Source organism: Chiloscyllium punctatum, chromosome 2 (genome assembly GCF_047496795.1).
Source record: "Chiloscyllium punctatum isolate Juve2018m chromosome 2, sChiPun1.3, whole genome shotgun sequence".
Classification (NCBI taxonomy): domain Eukaryota; kingdom Metazoa; phylum Chordata; class Chondrichthyes; order Orectolobiformes; family Hemiscylliidae; genus Chiloscyllium; species Chiloscyllium punctatum.
In genome coordinates, this window is record NC_092740.1 from 38,040,087 (window position 1) to 38,056,573 (window position 16,487).

The 16,487-nt window shown below is 42.4% G+C and overlaps 1 protein-coding gene across 1 annotated transcript in view; it reads right to left on the reverse strand.

Moving 5' to 3' along the window:
• Nucleotides 1-16,487, reverse strand: part of LOC140496394 (thrombospondin-4-like) — a 126,549-nt gene that overhangs the window by 81,171 nt on the left and 28,891 nt on the right. The window contains exons 4-5 of the mRNA XM_072596068.1: nt 6,687-6,789; nt 4,109-4,191 (exon numbers count right to left, since the gene is read on the reverse strand). Of these exons, the coding sequence (XP_072452169.1) occupies nt 4,109-4,191; nt 6,687-6,789 (186 nt within the window). The remainder of the gene's footprint in view (nt 1-4,108; nt 4,192-6,686; nt 6,790-16,487) is intronic.

Here is a 16,487-nt window from a genome sequence, read left to right on the forward strand (position 1 = left end):
CACTTTTAAACTAGGTACTGGAGTGAGTGTAGTGGTTTTGTGAGTTAAGAGACCGTGATTACAAATGCATTTCCTGCATCTAACAGGAACCCAATTAAATGGTCCTGGAGGGTTTGAACTCAAAGCCGGTGAAAGAGTCAGGCAACACTCCAGTAAAAACTAAAGCAGATATTGGAAATATTATAATACAGTTTCCAATATTATACACTGTACAGATACTGTATACTGTACAGATGCAGGCACTCTTTATTTTATGCAACAGAGCTTGTATAGACCTCAATCTTATCAGGAGAGTGGAATAGACTAATCAGCAAGGATCCAAGTGACACTTCAATAAATACTTTCCCTGTCTAATAACTTTTAAGACTTCAGCATTACTTTGTGAAGAGATACCATTTCTGTGTGTCTTTTCACACCTATAAAAATATCACACCTATCAATGAAACTGGTCCAACTACAGATGGAAGAGTTGTCATCTCTCCTGTCACTGACCCACAGAATGGTGCAGTGAATGGTTCCACTTTCTAAACATAAATAGAAACTATCAGACTTGTGTAGACTTAATTCAACTTCATAAAGCTGTCATAAGGGAAATCTATCCAATGCCTCTTTCAATGAAATTTTGGCAAAGTTGTCCATGTTCACAAAAATAGAGCTTTTGGCAGATGTCTTTGGAGGAGAAGTCAAAATCACCACTGGCCTTCATTCTTGTGTTTGGAGATTTAGTTTTAATTGTTTATCACTTAGGATATTGTCAGTGTTCAAAACTTTTCAAAGACTCACGGGTAACATTCTGCAGGTTCTTAAAGGAGTAATATGCCATAGAGGCAACATTTTAGTCCAGAGTGAATCTATTGAAGAATATGACCTGAGGGTTAAAGTGATTTTAAATCATATACAGGAAGCAGGCTGGGCTTTTAATAAAGCGTCAATCCCTAAAAGTTTCTATTTGTTTCTTAGGACATATTCTTAGCAGTAATAGCATCATTACAGTCCCATAATATATATATATATATATATATATAAAAGAGCTTTTAGTGAATTTCCAATCCCTATTTCTATTCCAAATCTTCAACAAGTCTTTGAAAAGCTGCAAGGGGCGTCTGGACCATGAAAACATTGTTCAGCAAGAATGGTGATTTTCTGATGACTTCTAAACTAAAGGCCTACTGTACTGCGTTATCAGTTAGCACTGTTGGAACTGTGGATGAGCAGACAGCACTGAATACAGTTTCCCATTAAATCCAGAAGTTAGGATTAATAAAGAGTTCAACACCGAGAAAAGTCCCATTGAAAACAACAGACTTACAATGATAAATGAATGTACTGTACCAGGAAACTATTCAAGAGGATAGAAGGAGAAAAGGTATTTGCAAAGGACAAAGGGAGTTAAGAAATCAAAGCCCAGGGCGTATAAAGAACAAAGAACAAAAATAATTTGCAGCCCAGGAACAAGCCCTTCGGCCCTCCAAGCCAGAGCTGATCCAAATGTACTATCTAAATCTGTCGGTCAATTCCTAAGCAAATACAAGTAGGCCATCGCCTCCCCTAAGAGGGAATTCAGGAGGGCAAAAAGGGGACATGAGACAGCTTTGGCAAATATAATTAAGGAGAATCCTTAGGATTTTCACAAATATGTTAACGAGGGAGAGAATAGGACCCCTCAAAGATCAGCAAGGCGGCCTTTGTGTGGAGCCGCAGAAAATGGGGGAGATACTAAATGAGTATTTTGCATCAGTATTTACTGTGGAAAATGATATAGAAGATATATAATGTAGGGAAATAGAAGGTGACATCTTGCAAAATGTCCATATTACAGAGGAGGAAGTGCTGGATGTCTTGAAATGCATAAAGTTGGATAAATCCCCAGGACCTGATCAGGTGTACCCTAGAACTCTGTGGGAAGCTAGAGAAGTGATTGCTGGGCATCTTGCTGAGAAATTTGTATCATCGATAGTCACAGACAAAGTACTGGAAGACTGGAGGTTGGTTAATGTGGTGCCACGGTTTAAGAAGGGTGGTAAGGACAAGTCAGGGAACTATAGAACAGTGAGCCTGACGTCGGTGGTGGGCAAGTTGTTGGAGGGAATCCTGAGGGACAGGATGTACATGTATTTGGAAAGACATGACTGATTAAGGATAGTAAACATGGCTTTGTGCATGGGAAATCATGTCTCACAAACTTGATTGGGTTTTTTGAGGAAGTAATAAAGAGGATTGATGAGGGCAGAGTGGTAGATGTGATTTTTATGGATTTCAGTAAGGCGTTTGACAAGGTTCCCCATGGGAGACTGGGTTAGCAAGGTTAGATCTCATGGAATACAGGGAGAACTAGCCATTTGGATACAGAACTGGCTCAAAGGTAGAAGACAGAGGGTGGTAGTGGAGGGTTGTTTTTCAGACTGGAGGCCTGTGACCAGTGGAGTTCCACAAGGATCGGTGCTGGGTCCTCTACTTTTTGTCATTTACATAAATTATTTGGATGTGAGCATAAGAGGTACAGTTAGTAAGTTTGCAGATGTCATCAAAATTGGAGGTGTTGTGGATAGCAAAAAAGGTTACCTCAGATTACAACAGGATCTGGACCAGATGGGCCAATGGGCTGAGAAGTGGCAGATGGAGTTTAATTCAAATAAATGCGAGGTGCTGCATTTTGGGAAAGCAAATCTTGGCAGGACGTATACACTTAATGGTAAGGTCCTAGGGAGTGTTGTTGAACAAAGAGACCTTGGAGTGCAGGTTCATAGCTCCTTGAAAGTGGAGTCGCAGGTAGATAGGATAGTGAAGGCAGTGTTTGGTATACTTTCCTTTATTGGTCAGAGTATTGAGTACAGGAGTTGGGAAGTCATGTTGTGGCTATACAGGACTTTGGTTATGCCACTGTTGGAATATTGCATGCAATTCTGCTCTCCTTCCTATCGGAAGGATGTTGTGAAACTTAAAGGGTTCAGAAAAGATTTACCAGGATGTTGCCAGGGTTGGAGGATTTGTGCTATAGGGAGAGGCTGAACAGGCTGGGGCTGCTTTCCCTGGACCATTGGAGGCTGAGGGGTGACCTTATAGAGGTTTACAAAATCATGAGGGGCATGGATAGGATAAATAGACAAAGTCTTTTCCCTGGGGTCAGGGAATCCAGAACTAGAGGGCAAGGTTTAGAGTGAGAGGGGAAAGATATAAAAGAGACCTAAGGGATAATGTTTTCACACAGAAGGTGTACGTGTATGGAATGAGCTGCCAGAGGAAGTGGTGGAGGCTGGTACAATTGCAACATTTAAGAGGCATTTGGATGGGTATATGAATAGGAAGGGTTCGGAGGGATATGGGCTGGGTGCTGGCAGGTGGGACTAGATTGGGTTGGGATGTCTGGTTGGGATGGATAGGTTGGACCGAAGGGCCTGTTTCCATGCTGTACATCTCTATGACTATGACTCTATGGCAGATGATAATCAACAAAGATCTTATTTAGTACATACTTCAGCTTGAACTGGAGAAATCTTATTTCCATTCATTGAAGACGATAATTAGTTGTACATTTAGAAGAACAAAACATTGAGCAAGAAATGAATAAAAAAACAAATATTAAATATCTCAATGAACACTGCCCATGTCTAAAAACAGAAGCTGAGAATTAAGATTTAACATGGAGGTCTCAGTCATAAACTTAGTAACAATGTTATATTGAACCAGTGAAACTCATACTGAGTTGTTTTGCAATAAATTGCATATTGTTTAAATCAAAACCTTTCTCATTAGACTGCCAAGTGATTTTCCTCTACTACACTAAACCAGCCAGTTTGTAGATTCATATGAGGAAAGATGGTGGCATCAAATCGACCAGATGTTACAAGGGCTAAGATGACTGTGATGAGGATCCATCAATCAACAGGGAACATACAAAGTGTGTTTCTCATTGTCCAGCTCAGGACAATCAGTATAGGGAACAACAACCCAACACTGTTAAATCTGCTAGAACCAGGGGTGAAGGTTACCAGTGAGCACAACCCAGCACTTACATTGTCATGTGCTCCTTCTACAGATCTTTAGACCTAAGATACTTAATGACATCTCTTAAAGGCAAAGAGCTTTTTGAGTGTGGATTTCACATTACCTGCTGCCTGAGAAGCTGTTTCATTTCTGCAAGCAGTTGATTGAGTTGTGTCATCTGGGTGACTAAGAGTCTTCCGGTATCACCTGCAGCATAAAGAAATTTGGTTCAATATAGATTTAGGTCATAAGGACAAGTTCAGACGATATAAAATTCAGGTTTTAAATAGAAACCACCTCATCCAATTTCCTCAAAGTATCTCTAGTATCATTATTTTTTAAAGAAATAAGCTGCCCAATATCCCCATGGTGATTTTCTGTGGAAGGAAAGAGCTGAAGTTTCATTTTGGGAGCTTAGCATCAGAAGGAATTCTGAGCCTTCAGCACACACAATGTTTCCATCAGCATGCATCACTCAATGACCAATTAATGACTAAAGAGCATGCTTGCCATGCAATTAAGGACAGCAGACCCTGGAGGGCTCCTGACCCTGGAGGGCTAGTGAGAAGCCCATGGGACGGCATGGTGGCTCAGTGGTTAGCACTGCTGCCTCACAGTGCCAAGGACCTCGGTTTGATTCCAGCCTTGGGTGGCTGTCTGTGTGGAATTTGCACATTCTCCCCGTGTCTGTGTGGGTTTCCTCCCGGTGCTCTGGTTTCCTCCCACAGTCCAAAGAAGTGCAGGTTAGGTGAATTGGCCATGCTAAATTGCCCATAGTGTTCAGGGATGTGTAGGTTAGGTGTATTAGTCATTGGAAATGTAAAAGTAATAGGGTAGAGGAATCGGTCTGGGTGGGATACTCTTTGGAGGGTTGGAGTGGACTTATTGGGCCTAATGGCTGTTTCCACAATGTAGGGATTCCATGGACAAGTTAGCAGTTTGATTTGTACCTAGTTGCTATCATGAAATAAACTATATCTTGATTAAGACCAGATCTCTTCTTGCTAGTGGTTTTCTTTTATCACAGTAGGCCCGTAAGTCAAGCAAGGCCTGGAGGTCACTTCCAGAAAATATATAATGGTGACAGCAACATGCTTGGATAGTTCATGCAACACAATGAACAGTGGAGAGCATTCATTTTACAATGAGCAGGGGAGAGGATTCTCATCTTAAAATGAGAAGCTTCTCCTCCCTTATTTTGGATGGACATTCGATGATGAAAGCATTATATCTGGAATACAAATCTGGGGAAAACACTATACGCGGCATTTATAATTCTCAGTGCTACCTTGGATAGGAGTTATTAGAGAATTTGTCTTTAAGCATGATATATAAACCAGCAAGTAGGTCAGCCTGACAGTGTTCAGAATTGAATCCAAGGCAGACTCAGTTTCAGGAAGCAAAGGTTGTAACTGGAAGACCGTCACCAGTAGTGTTCCACGGGGATCAATACCAGGCATGCTGATGTAAGGGACATACATTAATGACTTAGATATCATTCATAGTTAAGAAATTCACAGATTATATAAAATAGGCTGACCATGAAGCTGCACACTGCATAATATCAAATGAGAGAAAGTGAGGACTGCAGATGCTGGAGAGTCAGAGTTGAAAAGTGTGGCGTTGGAAAAACACAGCATCTGAGCAGCATGAGAATCGATGTTTCAACTGACTGTTCAGATGGGCAGAAAAGTATCAAATGGAATTTCATACAGTCTGCAGAAGTGGAAGGTAATGCATTTATGGAGGACAAACAGGGCAAAGGAATACAAAGCAAATAGTAGAATTCTGAGAAGTATAGGGTAATAAAGAGACCTTAGAGTGCACAGAGCTCTAAAGGTTGCAGGATGGACAATTAAGGTGAAGAACACAATACTTTCCTTAATTACCTAAGGCCTCAAATAAAAAGTTAGGCTACAGTTACAGCACAGTAACCATATTACAGAAAGGATGTGACAAGACTGGGAAGGATTCAAAGCAGATTTATGAAGATGGTTCCAGGACTGAAAATGTTGGGGAAATATTGGATAGGCTAGAATTGTTTCCTTTGGAACAGAGGAGGCTGATGGGAAATTTAATTGAGGTGCATAAATAAAAGTCACCATCATCCTACCAGACTATAAGGCTTCATTTCTCATTAGAGAGAGAAAGAAAGAGAGAGAGACAGACAAAGAGACTGGTGGTGATTTAATTTGAGGGTCACCACACCTCAGGTGAGGGGACAGATTGTGAAGTAGACTCCTTCATGGTAATCTCAGTGAGGGAATTGAACCCATGCTTTAAGGCATTACTTGGCATTATCAGATCAGTTTTTGAGCCGACTGGGTTAATCAACCGCAGGCCTTAAACAGAATGGACTTGAAGAATCTATTTCTGTTGATGGTGGTCTGGAACCAGGGGGTCGTGGCTTTTAAGTTTTTGTATAATGTTTAGAGGGCAATTGGGTTATTTGTTTCACCCAGAGATTGATGGGGTTTGGAACACACTAATGAAAAGGATGGTAGAGAGGGGTCCCCTCAGTATATTTGGACGAGCACCTTATGATTCTGTAACAAACACAGTTATGGATCAAAAACTGCATGTGAGGTTAGGCTAATTAGCTCTTCCTCAACCAGCACAGAAACAATTGCCTATGTTTCTCTGTTCCGCTAGTAGGTATGAAACTCCTGATGCTTGTAGGTATCACCCTGTTGCCAACTTACCTGTAATACCAGCAGAATCGCTTTGTTGCAACATGCAATCCTGAAGTGCTGCCACTTTAGAGATAGGCCCTCCAAGGACAAACTTCATCTCCTCAACAGCATCCTAGAAAAAAATTATTAAATCTACAATTATATCATTTTCAGGAGTTGGATGCATCTCTACAACCAGTCTGTTACATAAAATAAGTGCATTTTAAGAAATGTCCAATAAAAAGCCCTTGCAGGGTTACAAAGGAAGAGCAATGGGTGCAGTGGGACTAGTTGCACGAACACAGCCAGGTTAGGCTGTGTAGCCTCCTTCTGCACTATAGGACACCATGAATTCAATTGGATTTTGGATCAGCAGAGTGGTGCAAGAGTTGGAGCAACTACAGTGACATGTATCTCGTACCAATCCTCACTTGCTTCATGATAACAAAAGGTGTCTATATTGAAGAGAAAACAATGAATGCCAAGGCAGCAGGGTGATCACGGGAGTGTTGGATGGCTGGGTGGATGTGGCTGATTTTCATCATCTTGAATAGGTTTGAGAGTAAACAGGGAGGTGACAAAGTGAAGGTAAATCCACAGAGAATTTCCACAGAACAGAACCTTGGCATAAAAACACAAGAATTAGAAATAGCTGTAGGCTAATCAGCCCCTGTAGTCTGATCCACTATTCATCTGATATGTCCTTAATTCCACTTTATTGCCTGTACCCTATAATTCATGATTCCTTTCACAATCAAAATTTTCTCTAAATGAGCCTTGAATATATTTCTGATCAACTTCGATGCAAGTCTGCTTCATTGTTCAATAACACATTGGCTGATCCGTTAATCCTCAACTTCACTTCCCTACCTTATCTGCACACCCTCATTCCCTTCATTGATTAAACATCTACCTCAGCCTTGAATACACTTTCAGACCCAGGCTGCTGTAGTAAAGAATTCTATAGATTCACCATTCACTGAGGGAAGAAATTGCTCCTCATTTCTGTCTTAATCCTGAGATTTGGCCCTGGTACTAGACTCTTTCACAAGGAGAAACAACTTCTCTACATCTACCCTGTCAAGCCCAATAAGCCTCTTATTTTAATAAGGTCGCCTCTCATTCTTCTAAATTTCAATGCATAAAGACACAACCAAATCAACTTCTGTTCTTAAAACAATCACTCCACATCAGGATCTTAAAAGAAGCAGTTAGGTGATAATTGATGCACTGATTTAGTTTTGCAAAATTCTCTAGAATCAAAGAAGCGTCGTTTAAATTGGAAATGAGCAAACTTACTCAAAAAACAAAACAGAAAGTAGGAAACTACAGGTCATCTACCATTACTCCTTATTGGAAAAGGATGGGTAGGTTATGCTTGTGTTCACTGGAATTCAGATGACTAAAATGTGACTTAATTGAAATATGTAGGATCCTGAAGGGTCTTGAAATGATGTACGTAGACACTGTATGATTTGGAATATCTCTGTCAAATCTCCTCCCAACCTTCTCTGCTTCACTGAGAAAGCACTACCTTCTCCAATCCTTCTATGTAACTGAAGTTTGACAATACCATTCTTGTGAATCTTTTCTGCACCTTCTCAAATGACTTCACAGACTTCCTAAAACATCGTGCCCTGAAATGGACGTAATGCACCATCCAGTTAGAGTGGAATCTGTGTTTTATACAAGCTTAATATCATTTTTTGCTTTTGTACTCTATGTCCTATTTATAAAGCCTAGCTGCATGCTTTCTTAAATGCTCTCCTAAGCTATCCTACCTTCTGTGGTGATATATGTACACACCTATGCTGCTACAGCTATTCAGAATTGTACTTTTTATTCCACTCTCACATTCTTTCTACACAAATTAATCACTTATTATTTCCCTGCATTATGTTGCATTTGACACTGGTCCATCCATTTTACCAACTTGCTATTGATCTTTTAAAGTTTTATATTATCTTTCATAATATTCCAATGTTTGTACTATTACCAATGTTGAAATTGTGCTCTACGCACCAAGGTCTACGATAATCAGGAAGAACAGGGCTCATTACACCAAACACTGGGGATCTCCACTATAAAGCTTCCTGCAATCCAACAAACATCCACAACCCAATTTTGCATTCATTTAGCCTTTTGGAAATCCATGCATACATAGAGTCATAGAGTCATAGAGATGTACAGCATGGAACCAGACCCTTCAGTCCAAACCGTCCATGTCGATCAGATATCCCAACCCAATCTAGTCCCACCTGCCAGCACCCAGCCCATATCCCTCCAAACCCTTCCTCTTCATATACCCATCCAAATGCCTCTTAAATGTTGCAATTGGACCAGCCTCCACCATTTCCTCTGGCAGCTCATTCCATACACGTACCACCCTCTGCGTGAAATAGTTGCCCCTTAGGTCTCTTTTATATCTTTCCCCTCTCACCCTAAACCTATGCCCTCTAGTTCTGGACTCCCCGACCCCAGGGAAAAGACTTTGCCTATTTACCTGATCCATGCCCCTCATAATTTTGTACATCAACAGCATTACTGCGCAGTACATGCTCAGTAGCAGCAGCGTCTACCATCTACAAGATGCACTGCAGAAAGTCATCAAGGATCCTTTGACAGCATTTTCCAAACCCACAGCCATCTAGAAGGACAAGGGCAGCAGATAGATGGAACATCACCACAAGCAAGTTCCTCCCCAAGCCACTCAACTTGGAAATATATCACTGTTCCTTCACTGTCATTGGGTCAAAATTCTGCAATTCCCTCCCTAATGGCATGTAGATCCATCTTTTGTATATGGACTGCACAAGTTCAAGAAAGCAGCTCACCACCACCCTCTCATGGGCAACAAAGGATAGGCAATAAATGCTGGTCCAGGCAATGACATCCACATCCCATGAGTGAATAAAAAAACAACCCTCGTTAAACTTTACTGCTCAGTCATTGAAGAATTCCAGCAAGTTAGTTAAACATGATTTATCCTTAACAAGAGAGTGCTGGCACATCTTATATCTGACATTCACATAAAGGACCATTGACTTCCAGACCACTTAGGCCAAAACGACAGACCTATAGATGTTAGGCTTACTTTTATACCCTTCTTCCAACAAAGTTGTAACATTGGCAATTTTCCAGGCTTTTGTCTCCATTCTTGAGTGTAAGGGAGGTTGGAAAATTATGGCCAGTGCCTCCACAATTTCCACTCTCACTTTCCTTAATATCTATAGCTGCATTTCATCTGGTCCTGGTGTCTTATACATTTTAACTACAAGCAGCTCATCAGTATCACTTTAAATTCGTCAAATGTCGGGAATAGCTCATCTTTCACTAAGATTGGGCAGCAGGGTTTTCCTTCATAAAGACAGACTGAAAGCTTTTGCTTAATACTTTAGCCACATCTTCTGAATCCATGCATGAATCCTCTTTATAGTCCCTCCTTTTACCATTTATATGCTTGTAGAGGATTTTGGGATTCCTTTTCCTGGCAGCTGCTAGTGTCTTCTTATTCACTCTCTTTATTTTGACAAATCCCCTGGAAACTTTTACATTTAGCCTATTTTCTGTTTTATTAACTGACAATCTATGATAAGCACACTTCATTTTATTTACTCTATTTGCTATCACTTCCATCGTCAAGGAAGCTCTGGATTTGTTTGCCTGGTCTTTCCCCTTGTTAAGAGTATATTTTGACTCTGCCCAGACTATCCTTTCTTCACAAGTAGCCTGCTACTACCATGCTTTAATTTGTTTTATTCATTTATAGATGTGCATGTCAATGGCTAGGTCAGTATTTATTGCCCATTCCTAATTACCCACAGGGAAGTTAAGAGTTAACCATGTTGGTCTGGGTTTGGAGTCATATGTAGGCCAGACTAAGCAAGGACAGCAGCTTGCTTCTCTAAAAGGCATTAGTGAACCAGATAGGCTTCCCCAACAATTGGCAACAGTCTCACGGTCATTAATAGATTCTTAATTCCAGATTTTTATTTAGATTGATTTCAAATTACACCATCTGCTCTGGCCAGATTCGAACCTGTGTCCCGCAGAACATTCCCCATTCCTCTGAATCAATAGGTCTAGCAATAACACCACCTGGACATCTCCTTTCCAAGCTTCCCTGTACATTCACCAAATTTTGTTCCTTTGTTTCCCAAAATAAAAATAGATCTATTTTAAAGAGAATCCTAAGGCCTGGCAACAATCAGGATAGGAGATGTTTACAAGGGTATCATTCTCCTAATGTATACTACAGGAAAGTGAGGCAATGACATCACCTGGTGGCAGCAAGTAAAAGTGCAATGTTATGTTATAAATTTCTCTACAACACAACAACCATACAACCATAAAAGGTCATCCTATGAAAAATTGGTTTAAATTTGTTACTTTTAAATGGTACTTTATTTTATGCTCGATCATCTGAAATGCATGTTATAGTTAGGCCTTCATACACACAAGTTACTGATTCTGTTAGATCCCCAGAAAATGATGAGAAAAAGATGAAGGATTGTAACTTTCTAGAATTAGAATTAGCTTATTGTCACATGGACTCACATGTGTGCAGTGGAAGGTTTACAAGTCACCACTTACCAGCGCCATCTTGGGTATGAAGGATTTTTAAGTACAAATTCTGAGTGGGAAAAATTAAAAGAAGAAAGAAAAAGTCCAGCAATAAATTAGAAAAATAGAGAAATAAGAGTTCAGAATAACAGTCCTTCCAACCCAGACCCGTGGGGCTACACCTTGAGGCTTGGAGTGCCAGGAGGTTGAGTCCACGTTGAGGCTGGGAGTCTGAGTGCGCACTGAGGGCAGGAGGCTGAGTCCACGCTGAGGCCAGGAGGCTGAGTCTGTGCTCAGGCCGGGTGTTCGAGTCCGCACTGAGGCCAGGAGGCTGAGTCTGTGTTGAGGCCAGGAGTTTGAGTCCACACTGGGGCCAGGAGGCTGAATCTGGGCTGAGTCTGGGAGTTCATGTTCATGTTAAGGCCAAGAGTTTGAGGCCATGTCAAGGCTGGGAGTCTAAGTGTGTGCTGAGGGCGGGAGTTTGAGTCCATGCTGACGCCAGGAGGCTGAGTCTGTGCTGAGGCTGGGTGTTCGAGTCCGCACTGAGGCTGGGAGGCTGAGTCTGTGCTGAGGCTGGGAGTTCGGGTCTGCGCTGAGGCCGGGAGTTCGTGTCCGCGCTGAGGCAAGGAGGTTGAATCCATGCTGAGGCCAGGAGTCCATATTGGCTTTCACCCCAGACATTGCCAATACTACAAGAGGATGGGAGGTCATAGAATCATAGAGTCATAGAGATATACAGCATGGAAGTAGACCCTTCAGTCCAAACCGTCCATGCCGACCAGATATCCCAACCCAATCTAGTCCCACCTGCCAGCACCGAGCCCATATCCCTCCAAACCCTTCCTATTCTGTATGCGCTTATGCTCACATCCAAATAATTTATGTAAATGACAAAAAGTAGAGGACCCAGCACCAATCCTTGTGGCACTCCACTGGTCACAGGCCTTCAGTCTGAAAAACAACCCTCCACCACCACCCTCTGTCTTCTACCTTTGAGCCAGTTCTGTATCCAAATGGCTAGTTCTCCTTGTAGTCCGTGAGATCAAACCTTGCTAATCAGTGTCCCATGGGGAGCTTTGTCGAATGCCTTACTAAAGTCCATACAGATCACATCTACTGCTCTGCCCTCATCAATCCTCTTTGTTACTTCCTCAAAAAACTCAATCAAGTTTGTGAGACATGATTTCCCACACACAAAGTCATGTTGACTATCCCTAATCAGTTCTTGCCTTTCCAAATACATGTACATCCTGTCCCTCAGGATTCCCTCCAACAACTTGCCCAACACCGACGTCAGGCTCACTGGTCTATAGTTTCCTGGCTTGTCCTAACCACCCTTCATAAACAGTGGCACCATGTTAGCCAACCTCCAGTCTTCCAGCACCTCACCTGTGACAATCGATGATACAAATTTCTCAGCAAGAGGCCCAGCAATCACTTCTCTAGCTTCCCACAGAGTTCTAGGGTACACCTGATCAGCTCCTGGGGATTTGTCCACCTTTATGTGTTTCAAGACATCCAGCACTTCCTCCTCTGTAATATGGACATTTTGCAAGATGTCACCATCTATTTCCCTACAGTCTATATCTTCCATATCCTTTTCCACAGTAAATACTGATGCAAAGTATTCATTTAGTATCTCCCCCATTTTCTGCGGCTCCACACAAAGGCTGCCTTGCTGATCTTTGAGGGGCCCTATTCTCTCCCTAGTTACCCTTTTGTCCTTAATGTATTTGGAAAAACCCTTTGGATTCTCCTTAATTATATTTGCCAAAGCTATCTCATGTCCCCTTTTTGCCCTCCTGATTTCCCTCTTAAGTATGCTCCTTCATACTCTTCTAAGGATTCATTCGATCTATCCTTGTCTATGCCTGACATATGATTCCTTCTTTTTCTTAACCAAACCCTCAATTTCTTTGGTCATCCAGCATTCCCTATACCTACCAGCCTTTCTTTTCACCCCAACAGGAATATATTTCTCTGGATTCTCATTATCTCATTTCTGAAGGCTTCCCATTTTCCACCCGTCTCTTTACCTGTGAATATTTGCCCCAATCAGCTTTTGAAAGTTCTTGCCTAATATCGTCAAAATCGGCCAATTTAGAACTTCAACTTTTAGATCTGGTCTATCCTTTTCCATCACTGTTTTAAATCTAATAGAATTATGGTTACTGGCCCCGAAGTGCTCCCCCACTGACACCTCAGTCACCTGCCCTGCCTTATTTCCCAAGAGTAGGTAAAAAGATAACGAGAAAAAATATCGTGATGGGGGAGAAAAAAACGAAAAGCAATGGACAGAGTGGAGGAGCTCCATTGACAAATCCGCAACAGGAACGTTTTGAACACACAAAGCTCTCGTCCTGGTTGAAATTGGACTCTCAGCCCCACCTGGATGAAGCCAGTGAGCAGGGGACGCCGACTGGGTCTCCTGATACAGCACAGCACCCAGGGTGTAGGAATTATAGAGCTGACTGACACACAGTTTAGACAGAAGGTATCAGAGACAAAGCCAAAAGGGACCGATGCCAATGGTTTTCTTCAATAATTTGGATCAATGGAAAAGAATAAAGGAAAGATTTGTATTTATAAAGCACCATGCAAAACCTCAGCAGATCCCAGGCTCCCACCTTAGAGAGGATTGGGATCAGAAATTTCTTTGGGGCAGATTTTGTGGAGTTTGGGTTATCTGCCTCCTCTGAGCTAAAAGTCATGATCAGCATCATGTGATATGAAATTTGGCTGCTTCACAGCTTTGGAGGTGTCCATAATTGGATTAGAGTAAGACTTCGATTCCACAGTGACAGGTAAATCCCAGTCTAGGGGAACTGTCAGACAATCTCATAGACCAGCAGCTGTAGCACCAGAAGAAAGTAGCTTTCACCACTTGGATTACAAGCAGTCCCGAGGAAGAAATGAAGATGCCTCCTAGACTTAGATAAGGGTGGACTTTGGATTTGCAGATGGTAGATTCCATTGAGGTGAGGCATGGGAGAGTGCTGGAGGCAGAGAGGAAATTCATGGGGGAAGGGACAAGGGAGGAGGAAAACCTTTTTGGCAGTGTGATCAAATAAAGTGCATTCTAGTGATTGCACTAGAGAGGTTACAGAGGAGATTTACCAGGATAGTTCCTGAGTTGAACTATGAAGAAAGATTGGATAGACTGGGGTTGTTTTACTTGGAACAGTGAATGTTGAGAGGGTCCTGGTAGTGGTGTATAAGACTATGAGGGACAAAGATAGAGTGGACAGGTAAACACTATTAGAGGTGGTCAATACCGAGGCAGCTTGGATTTAAGCTAAAATGTAGAAGGTAGGAGGAGAGCTGAGGAGAAAGTTTTTCACTTAGTGGGTGGCAGGAGTCTGGAACCCTGCTGTCTGAATGAGTCATGATGTGGAGGAGTTGGTATTGGACTGGGTTGGACAAAGTTAAAAATCACACAACACCAGGTTATAGTCCAACAGGTTTATTTGTAAGCTCTAGCTTTCGGAGCGTGGACCGCGCTCCAAAAGCTAGTCCTTCCAAATAACCTGCTGGACTATAACCTGGTGTTGTGTGATTTTGAACTTTGTCTGAATGAGTGTTTGAGTCAGAAACGTTTGCAACATTTCAGCAACCTTGAGATACTCACTTCCATTGCAATAGGGCTATGGGTCAAATGCTTGAAAATAGGATTAGTGTTGTCAAACCTTTGTTACCTTTGTTACGTGAACATGATGGGCCATATAACCACCTCCAGTGCTGTAATATGAATTGGAAATTGGCTTAGCAGTAGGAGACAGAGGGCAGTGGTAGAAGACTGTTTGTGTTACTGGAAACCTGTGAACAGTGGTGTACCACAGCGATCAGTGCTGGGTCCCCCAATGTTTGTGAAGTTCATAAACAATGCAGATGAGAATGTGGCGGGTGGGGTGATAAGGACATTTACGGATGATACAAAGATCGACCAGGTGGTTGACAGCAATGTCGAAGGTCTTCCAAAGTGCACTTTGATAGAGTAACAGACAGGGAAGTATGTCATGAATGGTAGGACACTAGGAAGCTCAGAGGAACAGAGGGATCTTGGGGGTGCTTGTCCACAGATCTCTGAAGGTGGCAGGACAGGTTAATATGTGGATAAGAAGGGGCGCCTTTATCAGACAAAGCATAGATGATAGGAGCAGAGACGTTATGTTGGAGTTGTACAAGAGTTTGGTTAGGCACAGTTGGGGTACTGAGTGCAGTTCTGGTCACCACGCTACAGAAAGGACATAATTGCCCTGGAGGAGGTACAGAGGAGATTTGTCAGAATGTGGTCTGGAATGGAAAGTTTATCCATGAGGCTGGATAAGCTCGAGTTGTTTTCTTTAGGGCAGAGAAAGCTGAGAGTGGACCTGCTCGAGGTCTATAAGATTATGACAGGTATGGACATGGTGGATAGGAACAAACTGTTCCCTTTAGTTGAAAGGTCGACAAGGCAATATAATTTTAAGGTGAAGGGTAGGAAGTTTTTAGGGGATTTAAGGAAAACATTTTTCCCCTAGAAGGTCTGGAATGTGTAGCCTAGGAGGGCAGTTGAGGCAGGAAACCTCATGACCTTTAAAAAGGCACTTGAGCATTTGAGATGACATAAATCCAGGGCTATGGGGCGAGTGTAAATTTACTAGGAGAAAGTGAGGACTGCAGATGTTGCAAATTAGAGTCGAGAGGGTGGTGCTGGAAAAGCACAGTAGGTCAGGTAGCATCCGAGAAGCAAGAGAATCGACATTTCGGGCTTAAGCCCTTCATCAGGAATGAGACTTGTGAGCCAGAAGCCTGAGAGATAAATGGGAGGGAGGTGGGGTGGGGTTTGGGGGTGTGCGGAATGGGAAGGTAGCTGAGAATGCAATAGGTAGACGAAGGTGATGGAGAATGTGATAGGTCAGAGAGGAGGATGGAGCGGATAGATGGGAAAGATGATAGACAGGTCAGGAGTATGTTGCCTGAGTTGGAGGTTTGGGACTGGGATAATGTGGGGGAGGGGAAATGAAGAAACTTTTGAAATCCACATTGATCCCGTGTGGTTGCAGGGTCCCAAGGTGGAAGATGATGTGTTCTTCTACCAGGTGTCAGGTGGTTAGAGTTTGGCAATGGAGGAGTCCCAGGACCTGCATGTCCTTGATGGAGTGGGAAGGGGAGTTGAAGTGTTCAGCCACAGGGAAGTGGGGTTGATGGGTGCAGGTGTCCCAGAGATTTTCTCTGAAATGATCTGCAGTAAAGGCATCCTGTCTCCTGTATAGGAGACCACATCGG